Here is a 21,160-nt window from a genome sequence, read left to right as displayed (position 1 = left end):
TTTCCAATTAGCAATCCCTAATTCACTATCCTTCTGTCTAATATTTTCCTTCCAAAATTATGAAGTCAATATATTTAATTTTATCATAATGAATATACATGTATCAATTATTTAAAAATTTAGTCGTATTTAATGATTTATTCAGAAACATCTTTTAATTTCTCTTGTATATTTTTATTTATATTTTTCCTTGGTTTGTATTTGTTACGTAAACATGTTTTATAAATAAAATTATAAAAATAATCATAACAGAAATTATAAGTCTACGTACAAACATATGTACATTACATATTTATTGTTAATATTGTACATATTGAAATAATAAGGAATAGGAAACATAATATGTATACAATGGAAACAGTGCATAATACACACGTACATAACCACTTAAATTACAAGAGATTATATTTTACAGTTATTCTGTCAAAAATAATACATATCTTTTATGAAAATTCAAGTCAATTTATAGTTTGAAAAAAATATGTCTTTAACATAATTTTTCAATAATAATATGAAATTACTAATATACAGTGACCTAAGTAATGATTTAAAAAATTGCTGTTAAATTCGTTTTAAGTGTATAAAAGTATCTGAAACTGTAGTTTAGCATATAATTTTCGTTATTCATGGAATAAGGAAAGTCAGTTTAATTGTTAACGATTTTCATTCGGTTGTGTCTAAATTTTTCGACTTCTTCTTTTTTTTCTTTTTTTTGACGGGTTCTTCAGATTGTTCTGTAACTCCGTTTTCCACAAATCCATTTTCCTTCCCATGTTCTAACACTTCATCTTCATGTTTTCTTTTTTTATCTTTCTTTTTCTTCTTTTTAGGTACTTCTTGTTCCATACTTGCTATTACATTCGCAGCTTCTTCCAATGCTTCTTTCATTACATCTATATTCTTTTTCGGTATTTCACCAGTTTCATAGAATTTCAATCTGTCTTCTACTTGTTGCCGTAATTTTTCACCAAATATGTTAGTTGGTATATCGGTAAAACAATCGATTCTCGAAGCTATTGAACATTTATTCGCAAGGTACCTCGAAATTCTACCTTTATTTTTTGTACCCGCACGGCCAATGAAAGTTGAATGGAACAGTAATCCATATTTTGGAGTGTTTCCTTTTGTTTTTAATGCTCTAAATAAAGCCTTTTCTGCCCCTAATATTTGTACAGTAGAGGCGGGATATTTAGCTAAATTTGTAAGAGATCCAGCATGTGCTATTAATCTAGCTCCTACTTGATCACCTATTAACGTAGCTAAATTTGGTGCTACTCCCGCCATTTTAGATCTTAAATACTCTGCTAATTGTTTTCTGTAATCAGCCAAAGCGATAACACGTGCTGCAAACATTTCAATGTTAAGAAGATCAACAGGACTAATATCCATTCCCATAGATGATTTTGATGCATCTATAATTGCTTGAGCTTTCGCACTATCCATAACAACTTCTTCCAGAGCTTCCAATTTTTCATTTGTAAGCTCTTTTCTGTTTTTTATCAATTGTGCAACCTTGGCATACATATAATTTTCAGGAACTATTTTCACAAGTTCTGGAAAGTGATAACTGTACCATTCCCTGTAATTAATGTATGTACAATTATATATAATTCTGAAAATATATTTTTACAATTTACAGAAATTAGTTCTACACTCTAAATATATACCTTATGCGCATACTGAATGTATTGATATCTTTATCTAACTGATCCAACAAAGCTATACTTTGTATGATCATATTATCAACACGATTGACATTGAATTTCACTTTAGCCCTAGAATAACTATGGCCAAGTCCAAGTTGTGCAATTCCAGAACTTTTAGAAGTGAATCCTTTCACTAAATTGTGAAAATGAAATCTTACTCCTCTGATGATTTCTGGGACAACACCAGTATGATCACATTTTATGCCTAATGCTTCAGTAATACTAGCTCCAAGTTTTGGATCTGCGACACCAAGTACTACTTTGTCACTTTTTCCAGACTTTGGTATACATGAATCTAAAAATAGCTGCAAATCTTCTGGAACAACCCCTTCAGAAATATTGTTTATACTTTCCAAAGCTGCCAGAGCAGTTTTAAAAGGTGCAAATCCAATTAATTTTACAACTGAATTAAAACGTGACAGATCTGTGACTGATGCTTCAACTTGAGGCAGTAGCATTCCTACCTCTTCAAACTCTTTAACAAAGAACAGGGCATAGCCAGCTGCATGTTCAAACAGGACATAAAGTTTAGACTAAAACAAAATTATTTTCATATTAGATAGATTATATTAGATATGTATCTGGACCCCAGAACTAGAGTATATTAAGTCCACTATTTTTAAGAAATTATATTTGACACGTTACCCCTACAAAGTTTTTTACTCTTTTTGATGGAAAAAATTATTTTATTCTAAGTCATTTGGTTTTTAATCCTCTACATTTGAAATACAACTGAGAGGCAACACTAATGAATCATGGTATAGCATCATCTATGATTCTTATATCCTCATATACCATACATTTAATGTATTATTTACTTTGGAGTTGTATTATACATTCTGTTATATTATAAGAAAAACTTTATTACAATGACTAATCAATCAATAAATTGACTTATCTTTCTTATGCAATTGTTTGTGCGATGCTTACATTTTTGATATAAGGCTTTTACTTCTTTGATTTACTCTTCTTTAAAGTGTCACAACTATAATCTAACACTTTTGTTAACGGAAATGCATACACTGTGTTTCATCAATTGCTTCTATAATGGTACTGATGCATTTTTGTTTCTATTAAATATTTATTGCTACAGTACTTTTCTACTTGAACAAAGCATGTTGTAATTATTAAGGAGTTGAACATTTTGAACTAAAAAAGTTAAAAACAGATATAATTGATTAAAGAAGGTATGCTGCTTTAACTGAAGAAAATAAAATTTCACTTTACAATAAAAGTTTTAATATACTCCGACTTTGGAATCCAGATCTATACACACATTTTGTTTATATCTTTATAAACATTTAAATAAAATATTTTAATACTTATATATTTTCCAAATATAATAATTATTTCGTATAGATATTCGTGATATTTATTAACGGCGTCAAAAAAAATATAATTTAAATTTTATTTTAAAAACACTACAAAATTAATTATTATATTAGGCGTCGCTATATTAAAGATAAAGTAACATTTTTCAAAAAATATGTATTTAATAAAAGATTCTGTTCAAAATTAATTTTATAATACAAATAAAGTATTAACTTACCATGTTTCCTGTATTCTATGTTCCATTCAATATTTCTGAACGATTAATATAACATAAATCCAAAACGTATTATTAGGGTTAGAAAGCGACCATGTGTACCGGATACGATATGGAGAGAAAGAAAGATGGAGTTCTCAATACTTCCTTAGATTTAAAATTCTACCAATGTTTCCCACAAAATGTGTGTATATTTTGAACTATCCATTACGAACTATACATATAACAGCAATTGCGTTTGATGTTCTTTTAAAAACGTATATCAAATAATATATGTATTTATACTATATATGTTCATAATTCATTGATAGTTCTAACTATTCGTATATGTATATGTAAGTACTCGTTGACTGAAGTTATAAGAGAATATTAGTGCTTTGCGCAGCTCGAATAACTTCAGAAAACCCCCCATTATTTCTATTGACACCTCCATGACCCACTTCCCATTCTACCATATATATACGTGGTAGACAAAAATACTTGAAATCAGTGAAATCGTGAATTACAGGAAAGTATACTAAATAAAAAGTCACCGAATATATACATTCAACATCGCGATGGTCATAAGAGCGCATGTATTGTTATTCTTGATTACGAGGTGTGCTACACCAATCAGAGTAAACATGCGTAGAATGAACGAAAACTCGTCGTTCGACGATAATATTCTCTTATGAATTGAAGTTTATCTTCTTTTACAGTATTTAAGTTTTACTTAAATTAATTTATATTAGCGTATTAATAGTTAAATATTATATAGATTTATATTGAAGTTGTGAATAGGTACGTTGCAATTCCATTATTACATAATTTTTTTAAAATGTATCTGAATGTTTTTTTCTGTTTGTAGGTTATGTTTACTTGCACCGTTTAGTGTGTACAGTTTTTATACGCTTCCTTATTTTTCTTTTTTATCTTCAAGAATGGAGTCTCGGACGGAATTTAAAATAAAATCTCCGCCGACCGATGCAATTTCGGCGGTAGAATTTGGTCCGAATTCAACGCAGTTTCTTCTTGTTTCTTCATGGGATAGTACAGTGCGATTGTATGATATTCATGCTAATACTATGAGATTAAAATATAATCATGATTTGCCAGTTCTAGATGTTGCATTTCAGGTAATTATAAATTCATTAAACTATTTGTCATTTCATAATTTTATAAGTGGGGCGTCTTATAGTTTACTGTACAAACTTTGTTGATGTACTGTATACATAAAAGCAAAATTAACATGATATTTAGCAAAAGGTCCATAAATTCTTTATTATAAGGTTGTAACAATAATATTAAATGTGTTCATTGTTACAAATGCAAAGTAGATATTAGTGAGCTACTGAATTTATTACAGACTAAACTTCATGCCTATTCTGCTTAACTTCTTTGCATGAAATTTTGATTATTGCAATTTTGCATAACTATTTTTAGAGTTTTATGTTGAATTAACAGAAATAATAATACCATATTCTTTGTAACTAACTTTTTTGTTACAATAATTTTGTAATTAATTGTGGATTGTTACATGCTATCATATTGTTGGCAAAATTTGTATGAAAAAACCTAGGGTACCCAATATTAGTAGCAGTTATATTATGCCTTATTTATTTATTATAACTTTTTAATTAGACATTTGTGTACTTTCTGCTAGATGATATTTTAGTCTTACTTTTACCTATAGAACACACTGGCAGAGTTCATATTCTTAATGGTGGAACATGCTGTACACATTGTACTTTCATAAAATAAGCAAATCTTAAAACATAATAACAATTGATATTTTATATCATATTATTATATTCATATTTATTTGAAATATAAAAAAAAAAATATAAACAAAATAGGTGCACATATTTAAATTTTTACGAAGATTTAAATGTAGTACAATGCCATAATACATTTCATATTATTTAAATTTAGTAATTTAATTTATCTTTAATTAAATATTTTATAATAATATAACACATGTTTTTTAGGATGCTGTTCATGCTTATAGTGGTGGTTTGGGAAATACATTAAAGATGTATGACATTAATAGCAATACTGGTACTGATATGTTTTATCATTTTGTCTTTGCTGTTACAAATAAGAAACATAATACAAATGACTTATTTTATAGAATCGGTAATGGGAACACATGATAAGCCAATAAGAAAAATCGAATATTGTGCTGCTGTAAATGCAATATTAACTGGTGGATGGGATGCAGCAGTAAAACTTTGGGATCCCAGAACACCTACTTGTGTAGGTAGTTATTTACAGCCAGATGTTGTTTTGGCATTGTCTGTGTGTGGAGATAAATTTGTAGTAGGTACAGCTAAACGGAAAGTTTGTATTTGGGATTTGAGGAACATGGCTGGTATGTTCCAAAGACGTGAAAGTAGTTTGAAGTATCAAACACGATGTATTAAAGGTTTCCCTAATGAACAAGTGGGTTGTATACTTTATAATTTATGTCGATAATATTACCACTTACTTTGTGTATTAAGCAAATTGATTTATTTTTATTTTGCAATCATTTTCAGGGATATGTTCTTAGTAGTATAGAAGGTCGCGTCGCAGTTGAATATCTTGATACTACACCAGAAGCACAGAAAAAAAAATATGCTTTTAAATGTCACAGAATAAAAGAAAATAATGTAGAACATATATATCCAGTAAATGCTATTAGTTTTCATTCAACATATAATACATTTGCAACTGGTGGTTCGGACGGTTATGTGAATATTTGGGATGGTTTTAATAAGAAGCGTTTATGCCAATTTCACAGATACAATGCTGGAGTTGCTGCTCTTAGTTTTAGCCATGACGGTTCTGTGCTTGCTATAGGAGTATCATATTTGAATGAAGCTGAGATTCCACCAGGTGGAAATGATGAGAGAGAAATTTATATACGATACGTAAATGATCAAGAAACTAAACCAAAATAATATCACACTGTTATTAACAATTTTGTACAAAAGAAATAGATTAACAGTTTTTTAAATATGCTGAAGCCTTTCCAAACACTGATAACCATTTGTAATATATATACTAATAATATTCTATTTTACATTTTTATATCTTAAACAATTGACTGATGATTAGACAAATTGCGAATAAATTAATGAGCTGTTCAGAATTATTAGACTAGTCAAATGTGAATAAAATATTATTTTGTAAAAATGTTTGTACGAAGCATTTTTGTTTTATTTAATATAGTAAACTATTTCAGTAGTTCCTTATTTGACAAACTAAGTATTGGTATGCTTTATTTGTTTCATACTTGATTATTCATATTAATATTAAAATAAATAGTTATTTTTATAACATGTTTTGCTATTTATTTTATTTTGAAATAGTATTACATTATTTAATTTTTTATATGTCGGCCATAAATATATCTATTAAATTTTTAATCAATAACATTTTGTTCATCAAAATGTATTTAGATACAATTTCTTACAAAAATAGCAAATAATTAAATACATTATTTAAAATCAATGTACACTAAAAAATTTGTTTAGAAAAAATTTTCCTAAAATGACGTCTTTATTAACTGTCCAATTAGATTCAATTAAACAATAAAATGTTTTACAATATAAAATAAGATTAATATTGTAAATATATACAACATTAAAATAAATCGGAGCATTATAAAATTATAATACATCACGAAATACGGTATAAAAATAATAGATAAATTTTTATAAGAAATATTTTGCTCCTATATAAATAATTGTGCTTGTCATTAATATTGCACATTACATTTATGACATTATTGTCAAAATTAGTTTTATGTTATTAGAGTGGTGTTACATTATACAGAATTCAATATTACTAATTAATTAATGATACAAAATAATAATTGCTCATCTTATAATCATTTAAAAACATTTATATATAATATAGTTAAGTATTTTTAAAACAGAAAAAACTTTAAAGACAAATATTTAAAAAATTGTTTTTGCAAAAATTAAAAATATAAAATCATCTTTACGTATTTTGTACCATTAATTATAGAATGGGAAATTACAGGGGCAGTAGTTTCAATACAACTTGTGTTAAATTTGAAATATAACATATTTGTTTTTCATTGACTTCCGCATACTTGTATGACATGTATCTTGTCAGTAGTTCAACATTTTCTTTTATAACATTTTAAGTAACAATATATACAGTAATCATTTGTACTAATATTCTCCCTGCCTTTTGAAACGCGTCCTTTGAGAATTGTATAATTTGACTGAAACATTATCGCATGATTCTATATATTATTTTGTTAATAATTTTTGTATGTATGTATAGTTGAAAGGACTGTTTAGCAAATGAAAGTATATTTCTGCTATAATTAAATGTTCTATGTTAACGAATAATTAGTAGCTTTTTTTTCAGTTTCTCTAATTGTATACAGTACTTGATAACATTTGTATATTAATTTCATGAGGCGTTTCGACCAACAATAATCTTCCTTAACGTATCGCGGATCGTATCATTCGTGGCAAAACTAATTCCTACGGCGATTGGGCCTTTGACCCAATTCATGCTTAATCCTTTATAGAAGGCCATTATACCTTCTTCTCTGAAAATGATTAAAATTATATATAGTGTAAAATATACTTTTACCAGTAAGAAATGTAATAATAATTTGATTCAAATTTAATAGAACTATGCTAATCAAAACATTTTTCTAATGAAAATTAGTCAACATTTATCTTCAAATATGATGTACAGATTAATTTATAATCTTAAACACTTTACTGATAAAAAAGAAGACTGTAATTTTGAAATCATTATGAAATTACAATATTTGTATGTACATCTACATTTAGATTTGGCAGTAATATAATTTTATACATTCTTTATAACTTTTTCATTAAGAATTTTTCTACAACTGAAAAAGAATAATATAGAGTAAAGTTTTCATACAGGATACTTCTTTACAAAACAATCAAAGAAATGTTTTATATGATATTATTTTTTAGAAAGTTTTTTGTAATATCTTTTATTTACTGATTTATCAATAAATGCAATTTTAGTATTAATAATATTTATATAACATTGAGAATATATTATACAGACTACTTTTCATTTGAATCTAGTAAAGAGACATTCAATTGATAGTTATCAGTATTTTTTATTTCTTTTTTGTTTAAAATTTTTTGCACAGTACTTCACTTTCCATCTTTCAAGTCTATAATATTATGAAATAAGCAAAGGAAGAAAAATGAAAATGTTATTTGAATTACTCGGTGTTATTATTATAGATTGATATGATGCAGAAGTCATAAAGCTGTATAGAGTGCGGTTGAATGACATGTCAAGAAGAATTGGGGACAGAATAATATTTCTTTTTGGTATTTTATTTTCAACAATATTGTTGAAAATGTTACCCTCGCTCTTGTATATACTATTGTGCTCTTGTTACTACTTATATTTGTATTTCTAATAACGTATTTGGAATGTATAATTAATGTGTTCTATCAGTATAATTATGATAGAAAAATTAGCAAACTATTATTCATGAATAGGAACTGTGACAGAAAGTCATTTCTTAGCTGTAATTGTTAAGTGTTCATAATGGATATTTGAACTTGATTAGCTCGAAACTTGAGTTTCAAACAAAAAATTATGTTGTATATTTTTTCTTACTTTTTTAACAAATGATCACATTTCAACTACTTGACATGTTATTCAATTGCACTCTATATTATGTAAACATATCAATAAAATTATTATTTACAAATAGTTATAGAAAGAACGATTATATGTGTCTTTATAATTATTTCGTAAACTTCTTTTAATTTATAAAGGAATGGTGCAACAATAAAATGCTATCTTTGTTGCAGGAAGAAGGAAAATAAAACTTAAAAAATACAAATATATGTGCATATGATTTCAAAGTTACACAGCGTTATAGAGGGTTAACAGCTATTTAAAATAAAAAGCTTTATTTTAAACTTACTTGTAAATTTTCATCACAGTTGACCTAATAGTTTGATAATGCTGTCCCTTGATTGCCGAGGTCTGCATTCTTCTCCGGACGATGTCCAACGGATAGCTGCTAGTCTGAGCAATCATTCCGGCAATGCCGCCGCAAATCAGTGATGTTGAGAACCCAGGAATAGCCACCGTGTACACTATTCATCGACACGTAGCCATCATCGAACAATGAAGCACGTACTTGAAAAATGCCGCCATCGGACTTGTCTCAACAAGCGTCGCTATTAAAGTAAGTACTGCCCCAATATCGGGAAACAGTCCCGATGTGCCCCACGGGTACCCTGCTTTACGATCATACACGAGCCACTCTTGTTCGTATAAATCACGATTTTTTTCTTTGCGTGTAAGCACCGTCACGGCGTAAAACTAGTTTGTGAAAGAACCGACTCACCAGTCAACAGATTCCTAAGTAGATCGTAGGTGAAGAAGCTACAGCCAGCATAGGGAATGACACCGAGCAATGTTGCAGGAAATCCACGGTAATAGGCTAATATTCCTTCTTCCATGTAAATACGTACAAAAATCTGTCGTAACGTTCTATATTCATTCTTCTGTGTCACAGCCATTCTTGCTCTCATCAAATCCAGAGGATAAGTTGTACCTTGAGATGTTATACCCGCCAATGATCCAGCAAGAAAGTTTAATCCTGGTTTTTCTCTGAATAAAAATATTTTTGGAAATTAAGTATGGTAAAACAATCATATTATTAAAAATTATTATTGTAGTTTAATACTATTACTGTAATATTTTTATTTTTAGTGCAATTTTGTTAATTTTTTAACAATAAAATATGAAATCTCTATAAAAACCAAAACATCACAAATCATTAACTCTTTATTCACTTGTGTAACTTAAAATGTCCATATTAAATTAAAAATTTTCCCTTTCACCTTTCTGCTATGTATTATTACAATTTAAATGTACTGTAATAAGTATGCTACAGAATAATATAACAAATATTATGTTCTTAAATTTTGTTATTATTTAGTAATATAAATATCTCTAGACATATTTTCATTTGCAATTATAAGCATAAAATATTAATGTATAGAGAGTTAACATGTGATAATTATTTATGTTTAAAAGTTCAACCTCAAGTATTGAACAAATATTTGTGCATTGTATTTTCTTGTATAATTATAGTTCAATTTTAATATTATGGTTACCTTTCTGATCCATTTACTCCCAGAATTCTCTTCCACTGTTCATGGGCTGTGAACTGAACAGCAGAATATGGAATAATTCTAACCATAGTTGCACTATTTCCACGCCATAAGCTTAACAAACCCTCTGTTCTAAGGGTTTTTATCAAGAAATTAACTGCTGCTTTTGCCGAATATGGTTGATTCGAAATTTGGAAGTTTATTTTTGTGCGATCCAAAGGTGCTATTGTTGTTTTTGCCAATGCTCCTGCAATGGCACCTGACACCAAACTCGTCCATACCCTTTGTGTATTCGAAATTCCATTGGTCCCAATATCTTTTTCTTGTTTCTTCTGAAATACACAATTTAATTTTGTGTATTATATAGCTGAATATTAGATTTTCCATTGACTGAAATCAGATATACAGTGAAATTCAAATTTATAAAATATGTATCCAAAACATAATTTAATACATCAGATGATTCAGTTTGTTTAATTACAAGGTACTAATTTAATATGAAATAAACAAACTTCACTTTACTACTCACTTTAGTATCTTCATTTTCTATTTCCATTGAAGCAGATGATGCTGCCTGTAATACACACGGTTCTTTTATGGTGTCCAGCAGTACAGACATCTGAACTACTTTGAAGATCGCTTAATTCTTTTAACGGCAAACTTCTTTAATACATTGCCTTGTAGAATATTCTATAAACAAGTAAAATTTTTTGCAATTATGTAATATCAAACTAATATTTTTATATACAGCTATATGTTTTTATATACTAATATAAGAAATATGTTCTTAAATTTTTATTGGTATTATTAATTTAACTAAATAATAATTTTTAGTGCTTTTTTATATCTCTATTATCTTTTTATTTATTATGATAAACATGCACATTAATATATGAACTAAGGAAAACATCTTGTGCAATATTCTATTTACATATTTTGAAGAAGTATGTCAGTAATCCAATTATAAATCATTGTAGCATGTAGCATTATCAGCAGATAACATTTTATTTACTTATGTTATCACTTATGTTTGCGGATGAAATTCTAGGAGACCTTGACTTTTTAGAAGCTATCTAACTATAGATAGATAAAACTAATTCAACTATGTAATAGAAATTATGCACAAAATTTATATGTTTAAATTATATTATATAATGGGTCTATAAAATTTTTAAGACTAAATTAATAAAGAATTAAATTTTTGAGAAAACATTTTTATTTCTATTTAGTTTTTAATATGTATTGAAGAGGATTGTCATAAAACTTTTGGATTCTTCTGAAGAAATCAATTATTAGACTAGTTAATTAGCATATAATGTATATTCTTTTAACTAAGATTTCAACTAAAATAAGAAAAAATAGTTTATAATTGCTAAATCTAACCAATTAACACTTAACATTTGTGTTACTTTCCTCTTCAAGAAATTTTATAAAAACAGTTATGAGATGCAAGATCAATATGCAATAATAATTGTTCATTGAATTTTATAATTTTGGACATAATTTGCTAAAATTGTTTAAAAAATCATTCTCTCCTTTAATGCTTAAAAGCAACTGTTTATTTTTCCAGTATAAATTTTCCATATTATCATTATTATAAGACATCAAAGGTTAACTATATTTTATATCAATATTCTTGTACCTGTCACAATAAACAATAAACAAACAATATTATGTCTATGTAAGTAGAATTTCTATATTTCTATATAAGAAAAGTAGTATTTTCAGTTTTTGAAATAAAATTTCAAATCAATCATCAACTCATTGAATGCTTCATGACAGTTTATTGACACAACACAGTGATTAGTAAGTTATTTTCAAATGTGTGTGATTGTAACTGAAACCATATATAATTCAAGTTCACACATGTTACTAATTGGATGCAATACTTTAATTGACAGATTAAATTTAGATAGCGCTTTCAGAAAAAGTCAATCTGTAAACTTTACAGATTCACTATATATGTTACAACCTAATATATTATACGATTTTTTAAACATAAATAAAATAAAATGAAAATATAACTATCATTAATTCTCTATATTTTATATTATATATCACATTAGTAAGAGTCTACAATGACTTATAAGTAAACAAATTTAATAAATTAACACTTCACTGTCACATATATAACATAGGCTTACATAATATGTATCATAACATATTAGGAAATGTATTAAATATTCTTTAATTAATTATAGAGAGATGTTCGTTTTCTATCTGGTATAACGAAAAACTGTACTATAATTTTCAAGTATGTAGATACTGGGTCACTACATACGTGTTTTACATAATTATATAAATGAATTAATATATTCAACCCATGTTTAATAAAGTTTTGCATGATTGTTCAATATTGGGAGTACTGATAGTTTCAATTTAAAATTTATAGTTTTATACAATTTTCACATTTTCACTAATATTCGTAAATGTAATAGATACGATATCGCGTATATAAATTGTAACTGTTTAGTTTAAGGCTCGAATCAGTCAATAAGACAAGTTGATTAAAAATAAAGAAACTGTACCTTTGACAACTGTGTACGAGAATAGCTGATGAAGCACGTCACAAAGAATCTATTTCTTGTACAAGCAGTAAATACACATCGGAGCATTCGACACCGATTAAAATACTTTACATTATTACATCGGCGTCACGAAAGTTTAGTCGTCATTACTCACGACTCACGATGATTTGTACGCACACTGCTATCTAAGATCAATTACATCACAATATTACTGTCGCCAAGACCAAAGATACTTTAAACATATTACAGTGTACAGGACACTTACACATAAACTTTATCAAGTGGTTTTAATTATGAACAAAACAAACACTGTTACGTACGTGTGACCTTCGATTATAATAGGTTACACATTGCAGATGGCAGTAGTTGTGGATGCAAAATTCAGTGCCATATGACCAGGGCTGAATGACCAATTCAATAAAATAGGAACGTACCCATGGGCATTAGAGGAAGGAAGAAATTTTTTATTATTAATTTACCATGGATTATATTTTTCACAATTTCAAATCTCCAATCTTCGAAAATTACAAAACCTTAAAATTTTAAACTTTCAAAGACTAAAATTTACAATTCCAAAATCCCGAAGTTCCATTAGTACGAGAACTCAAAATTTAGAAGTCTCAGGGTACACAAATTTTTAAATTTAAAATCCAGAAATTGTAAAGTTTCAAAGCTACAAAATATGACGATCAAATGTTCTGAAATTAAAAAATTCCAGTTTTCAAATTTAAAAATTAAAAAATTTTAAAGTCTGAAAATTTTAAAGTTACAAAGTTCCAAAATTAGAAAATACCAAAGTTCAAAAACTTCAACAATATTAAAGTACAAAGTGATATAATAATTAACATTTCAAGCTATTTGAGCCTCTGAAGATATTCAGAGTAAAAGTCGTTTTTTCTGTAAAATAATTTTTGTAATAATTCCTATTGTTTACTGATATGGGTAAAGTGTTTAATAATCATAATACTATTTACGTAATGATATTTTCGTCGATAATATGTTGCTAATAATCTCATTAAGAAATGAATACTTTTGAATATTAACAATGATAAGGATAAAAAAGGTTATAATGTTAGGTTTCTTATACTTGAATATGTAACTATATTTGCAAGTAAGAAACTGCCATCTCTAGGGAAAATGGCATCCAAGGAGAACAGGTTCCTACCATCCGCAATAATATTCAAACATTAATATGTATTATGAATAGTTTACAACAGTCATTTTTGAAATCGATAAATAATAAAATTTATTATTATAAGTTATTTTTTGCACATTTTGCACATTTCGCATGTTAAAATAATGATTCTAGGAAAAACATTGATTTTTACATTGAAATTTTACATTCATAACAAAAGCATCGCGGCATTTTAACATGTAAAAGTGGATATAAACGAAAATGGATGTAAAGTATTTATAGGTTGTTCGGAACGTCATTTCGTTTTTTTTTTTTTTCGATGAAACGAAATACGATTTTCTTATAGTGAATAAATATTTTATTCTATTAAAAATAGAAATCCAATATACTTTACTATCTTTCTGACAGTAACATAATTCCACGTTCATAAAATTTTTGTTCTTTGCTGAAAAAAAATTGATGCAAGTGAATTTTCGCCTCCTCGTTTAAAATGAAGGTTTTACCGTTTAAAAAATTCTGTAGTGATCGAAATCAATAATAATAACCAATTTTGGCACTGTCGTTCTGTTAATGCATTTTCTTTATACACACCTGACAATTTTCTTCTCGCTTGAACAGTATTTTTACCTTTACAATAGTAAAAACGTAAAATATGCCGTAAATGCTGCTTTTCTCTTTCCATATTTGATGGGGCACCAACCAAAAACTATAGAATAGAATCAGTGGAAATTTTTCACAAAAAAGTCTTGCTATATCAGTTGTTAAAATGTATAATGATTTGCGGCTTAAATGTGAAGGTAGCTGTAAAAAAATACAATTAAATCCTGTGTTGAGAAAAAACGAAATTACTTTCCGAACAACCTAATAATTTAAAAAGTTGACAGTGTGTTGGAGACCTCATTTTTACGTCGATATTTAAAATTTATATTTTCGCGCGCATTATTTAAAAATAGTTGAAAATGCGGCGACACCTTCATCCGGTTCAGCGTTCCGCCAACAGTGCAGTCACAAATATCAGCAAGCAAAATGTATTGAAAGTTTTATTCGTATAACTTAAATAAATGTGTGATCACATTTTGTTTCAGTTATTAAACTCGCGTTACAGAAAAGACATTGTTAATAGTAAATTTAAAAATGTCCTTTACAATATCCAAGTGAGAAGTTGAATTTATTTTTCCCCTTTGACGTCGGTAGAGTAGGGTTCTGTAAAGTCCGAAAAGAACTCTACAAACACTTTTGAGTAAAATAGGGTATTTTTACGTGTCATTTATACTTATAAATTATATTGTGGCATCGCTATAACACAACAAAGTTAATCAGCGCGCCACTCTAATGTAATTTGATGCATATTATAACTTTAAACATTAATCATTTGTTCTCAAGTACAAATAGAATTCTTGTCGATCAACGACTTTGATAACAGAACTTATCTTGGCAAACGACTCTGATGATCACCATAGAGTTGGAATTATTGAAACTGATACCCATATAAATACATCAAGAAAAAAGGGAACAATCTTTTAAAAAAACCGCCACAAATGCTGTTAACAGCGCCATCTAACAACAAACCGCTAAACTATGATGCACACGTGTAAAGTACCGACCGGATTCTGTCGGTACTCAATTGATTACACTTCAACGGTAATATACCATCAGCGAAGTTTCTGTTGTAGTTCCACGTATCACTGCTAGATGGCGCTGCGGCGACCCAGCATAAGGGGGTGTTCACATTAGGCAAGTACATGTCAAAATAGCCTAATGTGAACAACATTTAATACAGCGCAACGAAGCAATCGTCCGATTTATGTATTCGTCACATTTTCATCATCAACGTACAGTTATCTTCAACATATCAGAAGCAAATTAATTGCTACATTATCGTTATTCTTTCAATGGATTTTTATCAGCTGTCTAGAAGATCCGGTACTACAACGCACACTACCATGTACATATTATTATGATAATTCCGTCCTAGAATTAAGTGTTAATAATGTATCTATCAATAAATAAAATATATTAAGTCATTTGATGTACATAAGTGTTTGAAAATAAATATGAATAAGAACATGTATTTGCATATTTACTTACTTATAAATCCCGTTATTCCGATCCCTAGAAATTCCCCAAATTTTAAAAAATAAAAAATAAAGAGCAAAGTATTGAGAATTTGTACCAGGAGAACATGCATTACGAGGCGGTATTCTTTGTGCGTCATTGAATTTTCACAACATCATTTCCAAGGATTCCCGTGTGCGATTTTTGAAATTCCATCGACCCATTTTGAAAATTTGTATCAGGAGAACATAAGATGTGAGGAGGTATCTTTCGAGCCACTTCTTGGAATTTTCATGTCGACAAATTCCAGGAACTCTGGGGCGCGGTTTTTATAATTCCATCGACCGATTTTGACAATTTGTATCAGGAGAACATAAGATGTGAGGAGGTATCTTTCGAGCCACTTCTTGGAATTTTCATGACGACAAATTCCAGGAATTCCCGGGTTGTGATTTTTGAAATTCCATCAACCGATTTTGACAATTTGTATCAGGAGAACATAAGATGTGAGGAGGTATCTTTCGAGCCACTTCTTGGAATTTTCATGACGACAAATTCCAGGAATTCCCGGGTGTGATTTTTGAAATTCCATCGACCGATTTTGACAATTTGTATCAGGAGAACATAAGATGTGAGGAGGTATCTTTCGAGCCACTTTTTGAAATTTTCATGAGACTAATTCCAGGAATTCTCGGGCGCAATTTTTGATATTCCATCGACCGATTTTGTCAATTTGTATCAGGATAACATAGGATATGTGGTCACATCATTCCTGCCACTTTCATGGGTTTTCATGAGATAATCGCGGATCCTGTGCATGGAATTTTCGAAAAATCAATATTGCTCCAATTTAAAAACTAATTACATCATCATTAAGTGTCGTCCATTTCATTCTTCTGGGTTAAGCCTCTTCGCAAAAAATTTACCGCACATGTCTAGCTTTTACGGTTTAGGACTGCGAAGGGTGTCAAAGTTAACTGATTAATTCCCCGTGCATAACACGGGCGTTTCACAAGTTAGTAATTAAGTGATTAAACAATAAGTTTAAATAAGTTATGCAGTGTATGAAAGGTGGCGAAAATAAAAAAGAAATTTATCAATAATCATTATGTATTTTCTGTTACCTAACAATCCCAACAAATTAAAATTTTACATATTCGAAAGAGTGAAGTAGTATCAAGAGAACATGCGAATTCCAGGAGTTTGACGTCACCAAAATTCCAAGAAGTAGAGTGATAGATACCTCTTTATAACTATAGTTCTCCTGATACAAATTTTCACAATAGGTCGATGGAATTTCAAAAATCGCGCCCGGAAATTCCTGGAATTTGTCGTCATGAAAATTCCAAGAAGTGGCTCGAAACATACCTCCTCATATCTTATGTTCTCCTGATACAAATTTTCAAAATGGGTCGATGGAATTTCAAAAATCGCGCACGGGAATCCTTGGAAATGATGTTATGAAAATTCAATGACTCACAAAGAATACCGCCTCGTAATGCATGTTATCCTGGTACAAATTCTCAATATTTTGTTCTTTATTTTTTATTTTTTAAAATTTGAGGAATTTCTAGGGATCGGAATAACGGGATTTATAAATAAGTAAATATGCAAATAATGACTTAATATATTTTATTTATAGATTGATACATTATTAACACTTAATTCTAGGACGGAATTATCATAATAATATGTACATGGTAGTGTGCGTTGTAGTACCGGATCTTCTAGACAGCTGATAAAAATCCGTTGAAAGAATAACGATAATGTAGCAATTAATTTGCTTCTGATATGTTGAAGATAACTGTACGTTGATGAAGAAAATGTGACGAATTCATAAATCGGACGATTGCTTCTTTGCGCTGTATTAAATGTTGTTCACATTAGGCTATTTTGACATGTACTTGTCTAATATGAACACCCCTTTATGCTGGGTCGCCGCAGCGCCATCTAGCAGTGATACGCGGAACTACAACAGAAATTTCGCTGATGGTATATTACCGTTGAAATGTAATCAATTAAGTACCGACAGAATCCGGTCGGTACTTTACACGTGTGCATCATAGTTTAGCGGTTTGTTGTTAGATGGCGCTGTTAACAGCATTAGTGGCGATTTTTTTAAAGGATTGTTCTCTCTTTTCTTGATGTATTTATATGGGTATCAGTTTTAATAATTCCAACTCTATGGTGATCATCAGAGTCGCTTGCCAAGATTAGTTCTGTTATCAAAGTCGTTAATCGAGAAGAATTCTATTTGTACTTGAGAACAAACTAATTGCGTCATCATTAAGAGTGGTCAATTTGACTTTTCTAGGTTACATCTCTTCATAAAAAATTTACTGCGCATGTCTATCTTTTACGGTTTATGACTGCGCAGAGCGTCAATGTTAACTGATTAATTCCCCGTGCATAGCACGGGACGTTCCACTAGTATGCATAAAAAGAAAATGTAAATATAAATAATATTGGCTGCAAGTTTCCATTGTTTCTCAAATTCTTTCTCATACTTATGTTTTTATTTCATGCATAGCCTCTGAAAACCTGTATAAACTAAAAATTGAACTGCTAATAACTGTAAATAGACAATAATATTGAAAATAAACTTTTTAATATGCTATATCTATAATATATTTTTTTATCATATTACTTTCCCACACTGTACAATGTTTTATATAATGATTCGTAACATATCACAAAACTGATTTCACTGTTATTATAGTATTGTATACGATTGTTTACACAGCACTTAACTCATATTATTATCCTATTGGTCTACATATATTATATTATACTATAGTCGTGTATTACATTGTTATGCGTTGCCATAGTTTTTATTTTGTAATTTGTTATATAACCACGTACTATGTTGCATTGTAGTATCACGTATTCTTTAACTACGCGTTATGCTATCATCCGTTGTATAGCCACGCATTATATTACCACACACTCTATCGTCACGTATTATAATATCGCATGTTATATGTATAGCCACGCGTTATATTACCACGCATTGTAGTATCACACATTGTTTATGTACACGTTATACTATCGCACATTGTATAGCCACGCGTTGTATCGCCGCGCATGATTTGACTACACCTTACACTATTACGCGTTCTACAGCTACACGTTATATTGCCACGCATTCTATCGTCACGTATTATAACATCACATGTTATATGTATAGCCACGCGTTATATTACCACGCATTGTAGTATCACACATTGTTTATGTACACGTTATACTATCGCACATTGTATAGCCATGCGTTATATCGCCGCGCATGATTTAACTATACCTTACACTATTACGCGTTCTACAGCTACACGTTATATTGCCACGCATTCTATCGTCACGTATTATAACATCACATGTTATATGTATAGTCACGAGTTATATTGCCACGCATTGTTTAACTATGCGTTATGCTACGTTGTGTAGCCACACATTATATTGGCACATATTCTATCGTCACGTGTCATGACATTATGTTTTATACGTATACCCACACGTTATAACGCTATGCGTTCTATCACCTATTATATCACATGTTATCGTCACAAATTGTACAATCACGCGTTAATATCACCGCATGTTATATTGTACATTTTATACACATTTTATATTAATTTATGTCTAACACACATATTTTCATATTCTGTTCCTTTCAAGATTTAACGTGCTCACGTTCGAATGTATTAATAAATAAATTATAAAATTCTTTAATAAATACCTGAGATAATTTGAGAAACGAAACTTGTTCTTCAATTCCTAAAAACAGTTAGAATTGTTTCGGTTCAGGAGTGGCAAGGTAAAAAATAGAGGATGTAGAAAGAAAGCACGGTAGACGTTACGTCGTTGATGAGCTCCGTGAATCCGGTCTGTTATCACTGGAATTTTAAAAGGCCGCCTCCTCGTCAACTTGGATTTATTCGAATTAAAACTCTACAGGGCCGCACGCCGTTTGTCTGCCCGATAAGATTCTTCCTCGTGAACAGGAACGGCCACTTCAATTTTTGCCCGTTGCTTTAAAATCGCGCTTTTCGGACTTTAACATGACTTTCAAACTTACTAGATGCAAGTTATAAATATAAGTTGTATCTTATCAAGTAAAATATAATTTGTGTCTATTCGAGTTAAATATAACTTTTATATTTTTAAGTTAAATTTAATTTGTATATTTTCATGTTAAATATGATTTGTATATTTTGAAGTTAAATTTCTTTTGTATATTTTGAAGTTAAATTTAATTTGTATATTTTCAAGTTAAATGTAATTTGTTTATTTTTAAGTTAAATGTAATTTGTTTATTTTTAAGTTAAATTTAATTTGTATATTTTCAAGTTAAATAAAATTGTATCTATTTAAGTTATAAATATAAGTTGAATTTTTACTTATAAATATAAGTTGAATGCAAATATAAAATTGGTTTCATAACTTTTTTTATAAATATTAAATAAAGATGTGTTTTTTAAGTTAGGTAATTATTAATTTTACAGTAATTTTGATTTTCATTTTGACACATTTGAATCTGTTTAATATTTGTGTTTAATGTTTTACTAAATTGAGAAAGTGTATACCGAAAGAATATCTAAAAAGTGTTGAAATATTACAAATGAAACTTATATAAAGATAAATGACATTGTATTTGTATTTACGTAGTAAATTTAATATTTTCGAGTTTATGTGTAATTTGAATTTCTGTGGTAAATTCTGATGGAAACAATAAAATAACAATATTAGTTTGTAAGTACTTAAAATTAAATTATAAAGTTTTATTAGAACATTTTACTTTACAACACTTCTCAAAAAATTGTATTAAACTTTGTGTTATAAAATTTTAACTATATTCTACAAAAGTGAAGATTTAATAAAAAAAAAATGACGGAATATCTTGTATGTTTTATGTGTAGCAACGTTCAAATGGTAAATAATCTTTGCACTCCAATTAAATACATACATGTATCTTTTAAATATACTGTTTTCTTTAAAAATGTTTTACATATGTTTTCAATAGATATATGTCTTATTATTATAATAAAATTGTCAGAGTT

At 28.8% G+C, this 21,160-nt stretch overlaps 3 protein-coding genes across 7 annotated transcripts; 1 reads left to right on the top strand and 2 right to left on the bottom strand.

The window, feature by feature from the left end:
• Positions 1–387: 387 nt before the first annotated feature.
• Nop56 (Nop56 ribonucleoprotein) lies at positions 388–3,410 on the bottom strand. Its single transcript, XM_012291663.2, has 3 exons — positions 3,256–3,410; positions 1,668–2,239; positions 388–1,579 (listed from the first exon to the last, which is right to left on the bottom strand). Exons 1-3 carry the CDS (start codon positions 3,256–3,258, stop codon positions 664–666), a joined length of 1,491 nt encoding a protein of 496 aa, XP_012147053.2. The 5' UTR covers positions 3,259–3,410; the 3' UTR covers positions 388–663.
• A 352-nt stretch (positions 3,411–3,762) lies between these two features.
• On the top strand, positions 3,763–6,408 carry Bub3 (mitotic checkpoint protein Bub3). Of its 2 annotated transcripts, none has more exons than XM_012291662.2 (5): positions 3,763–4,032; positions 4,172–4,367; positions 5,220–5,289; positions 5,363–5,673; positions 5,769–6,408. In XM_012291662.2, the coding sequence occupies exons 2-5, from the start codon at positions 4,173–4,175 to the stop codon at positions 6,171–6,173; spliced, it is 981 nt and encodes a 326-aa protein (XP_012147052.1). In that variant the 5' UTR covers positions 3,763–4,032; position 4,172; the 3' UTR covers positions 6,174–6,408. The 2 variants fall into 2 exon arrangements, with proteins under 2 accessions (XP_012147052.1, XP_003706037.2); XM_003705989.3 differs by having other exon boundaries at positions 4,100–4,367.
• A 925-nt stretch (positions 6,409–7,333) lies between these two features.
• On the bottom strand, positions 7,334–13,272 carry DPCoAC (dephosphocoenzyme A carrier). 4 transcript variants are annotated; one of them, XM_076531964.1, is made up of 7 exons: positions 13,182–13,200; positions 12,917–13,101; positions 10,918–11,078; positions 10,392–10,720; positions 9,617–9,882; positions 9,188–9,362; positions 7,334–7,804 (listed from the first exon to the last, which is right to left on the bottom strand). In XM_076531964.1, the coding sequence occupies exons 3-7, from the start codon at positions 11,005–11,007 to the stop codon at positions 7,663–7,665; spliced, it is 1,002 nt and encodes a 333-aa protein (XP_076388079.1). In that variant the 5' UTR covers positions 11,008–11,078; positions 12,917–13,101; positions 13,182–13,200; the 3' UTR covers positions 7,334–7,662. The 4 variants fall into 4 exon arrangements, with proteins under 4 accessions (XP_076388079.1, XP_076388080.1, XP_012147050.1 ...); XM_076531965.1 differs by lacking the exons at positions 12,917–13,101; positions 13,182–13,200 and adding an exon at positions 12,533–12,550; XM_012291660.2 differs by lacking the exon at positions 7,334–7,804 and having other exon boundaries at positions 9,223–9,506; positions 12,917–13,272.
• Positions 13,273–21,160: the final 7,888 nt, after the last annotated feature.

This window comes from Megachile rotundata, chromosome 5, assembly GCF_050947335.1.
Source record: "Megachile rotundata isolate GNS110a chromosome 5, iyMegRotu1, whole genome shotgun sequence".
Classification (NCBI taxonomy): domain Eukaryota; kingdom Metazoa; phylum Arthropoda; class Insecta; order Hymenoptera; family Megachilidae; genus Megachile; species Megachile rotundata.
Note: the sequence above shows the minus strand (reverse complement) of the source record. Positions and strands in the feature narration are given on the sequence as shown.

What these genes read in the sequence shown, in the direction of transcription:
- DPCoAC (XM_076531964.1), bottom strand. Translation starts at nt 11,007, where the DNA reads ATGTCTGTACTGCTGGACACCATAAAAGAACCGTGTGTATTACAGGCA. An exon ending in TAGAAAATGAAGATACTAAA is followed by an intron (nt 10,721 to 10,917) that starts GTGAGTAGTAAA and finishes TGTGTATTTCAG; the next exon opens with AAGAAACAAGAAAAAGATAT. An exon ending in GGAGTAAATGGATCAGAAAG is followed by an intron (nt 9,883 to 10,391) that starts GTAACCATAATA and finishes ATTTTTATTCAG; the next exon opens with AGAAAAACCAGGATTAAACT.
- Nop56 (XM_012291663.2), bottom strand. An exon ending in ACATTCAGTATGCGCATAAG is followed by an intron (nt 1,580 to 1,667) that starts GTATATATTTAG and finishes CATTAATTACAG; the next exon opens with GGAATGGTACAGTTATCACT.
- Bub3 (XM_012291662.2), top strand. Translation starts at nt 4,173, where the DNA reads ATGGAGTCTCGGACGGAATTTAAAATAAAATCTCCGCCGACCGATGCA. An exon ending in TTCTAGATGTTGCATTTCAG is followed by an intron (nt 4,368 to 5,219) that starts GTAATTATAAAT and finishes CATGTTTTTTAG; the next exon opens with GATGCTGTTCATGCTTATAG. An exon ending in TGACATTAATAGCAATACTG is followed by an intron (nt 5,290 to 5,362) that starts GTACTGATATGT and finishes CTTATTTTATAG; the next exon opens with AATCGGTAATGGGAACACAT.